The sequence below is a fragment of the Suricata suricatta genome, chromosome 6 (genome assembly GCF_006229205.1).
Source record: "Suricata suricatta isolate VVHF042 chromosome 6, meerkat_22Aug2017_6uvM2_HiC, whole genome shotgun sequence".
NCBI classification, from domain to species: Eukaryota; Metazoa; Chordata; class Mammalia; order Carnivora; family Herpestidae; genus Suricata; species Suricata suricatta.
The window spans coordinates 70,702,865-70,703,915 of NC_043705.1; the positions used below are offsets into that span (position 1 = coordinate 70,702,865).

The following is a 1,051-nucleotide window of genomic DNA, read 5'->3' on the forward strand; positions in this document are numbered from 1 at the left end:
GATGATGCTGTAGAAGCCTTGGCTGGTAGCCTGGGGAGAAAGGAAGCAGATCCAGAAGATGGAAAGCCTGTGGAGGATAAAGTCAAGGTAATAGCAGTTCAGTCACTTCCTGGAAGTAGCTGGGATTGATGTTCCTCACTCCCCAAGCAAGTTAGTCATCTTTTTTTTGTTTTTAATTTCCCACAACCCATGGCCAGCTGGCTTTATCTGTTTATGGAGCATATCCTGTTTGATAATCTAAAGCTGAGTAAAGCAGTGTTTTGCTGCAGCACTGGATGGATTTCATGCACATAATCTCCTCACCGGGGCCACGTGCATTTCCACTGCGGAGGAGTCCCGAGAGGGGAGGCGGCGGGTCCCCCCACCCAGTCACCTCCGGGCCCAGGGGGCGTAGTGGCAGTGTCTGAGGGGCTCCAGCAGGGGAGCGTGTGAAGATGGGGTTGCTGTAGGAACTCTACACAAAGAGCCATGCGTATGTTCTAACCTAACAATGGCGTTATTTCCCTCACATGTAGGCACGTAGGCATCTGCTTTGTGGGGATGTATTAATAATGGGAATGGTATGATTTTTACTCAGGAGAAAGCCAAAGAAGAGGATCGTGAAAAACTTGGTGAAAAAGAAGAAACAATTCCTCCTGATTATAGATTAGAAGATGTCAAGGTAAACAGCCTGGGCGTTTTTCTGTTTTATTTTAATACTGAATTTTAAAAACATAAAGAAGGGACATGGAAACAGGCCCAAAATACAAAGATCTTGTTTTTAAATGAAAGTTTTTCCCTTGAGCGAAAAAACTCTAATGCCTAAGATCTTGTTTTTAAGTGAAAGTTTTTCCCCTGAGTGAAAAAAAATCAAATGCCTAAGCTGCCTCATTTTTTTCCCCATGTAATACCTGGTTTGTTACAATACCAGAAGCAAAGAAAAGCTTAGCCTTTATATAACTGGGAAAGCCAAACTGAGGAATAATTATTTCCTATGAAGAAAAATTTGCAACTCTTAGATGTACGTTGAAAAAGTGAGAAAGCCTGTTTAACACTGAGTAGAAGGATCGTT

The 1,051-nt window shown here is 42.8% G+C and overlaps 1 protein-coding gene across 1 annotated transcript in view; it reads left to right on the forward strand.

Annotated features, from left to right (window-relative positions):
• Positions 1–1,051, forward strand: part of CAST (calpastatin) — a 101,141-nt gene that overhangs the window by 87,171 nt on the left and 12,919 nt on the right. The window contains exons 21-22 of the mRNA XM_029941229.1: positions 1–87; positions 578–661. The exon at positions 1–87 is cut by the window's left edge and continues 4 nt beyond it. Of these exons, the coding sequence (XP_029797089.1) occupies positions 1–87; positions 578–661 (171 nt within the window). The remainder of the gene's footprint in view (positions 88–577; positions 662–1,051) is intronic.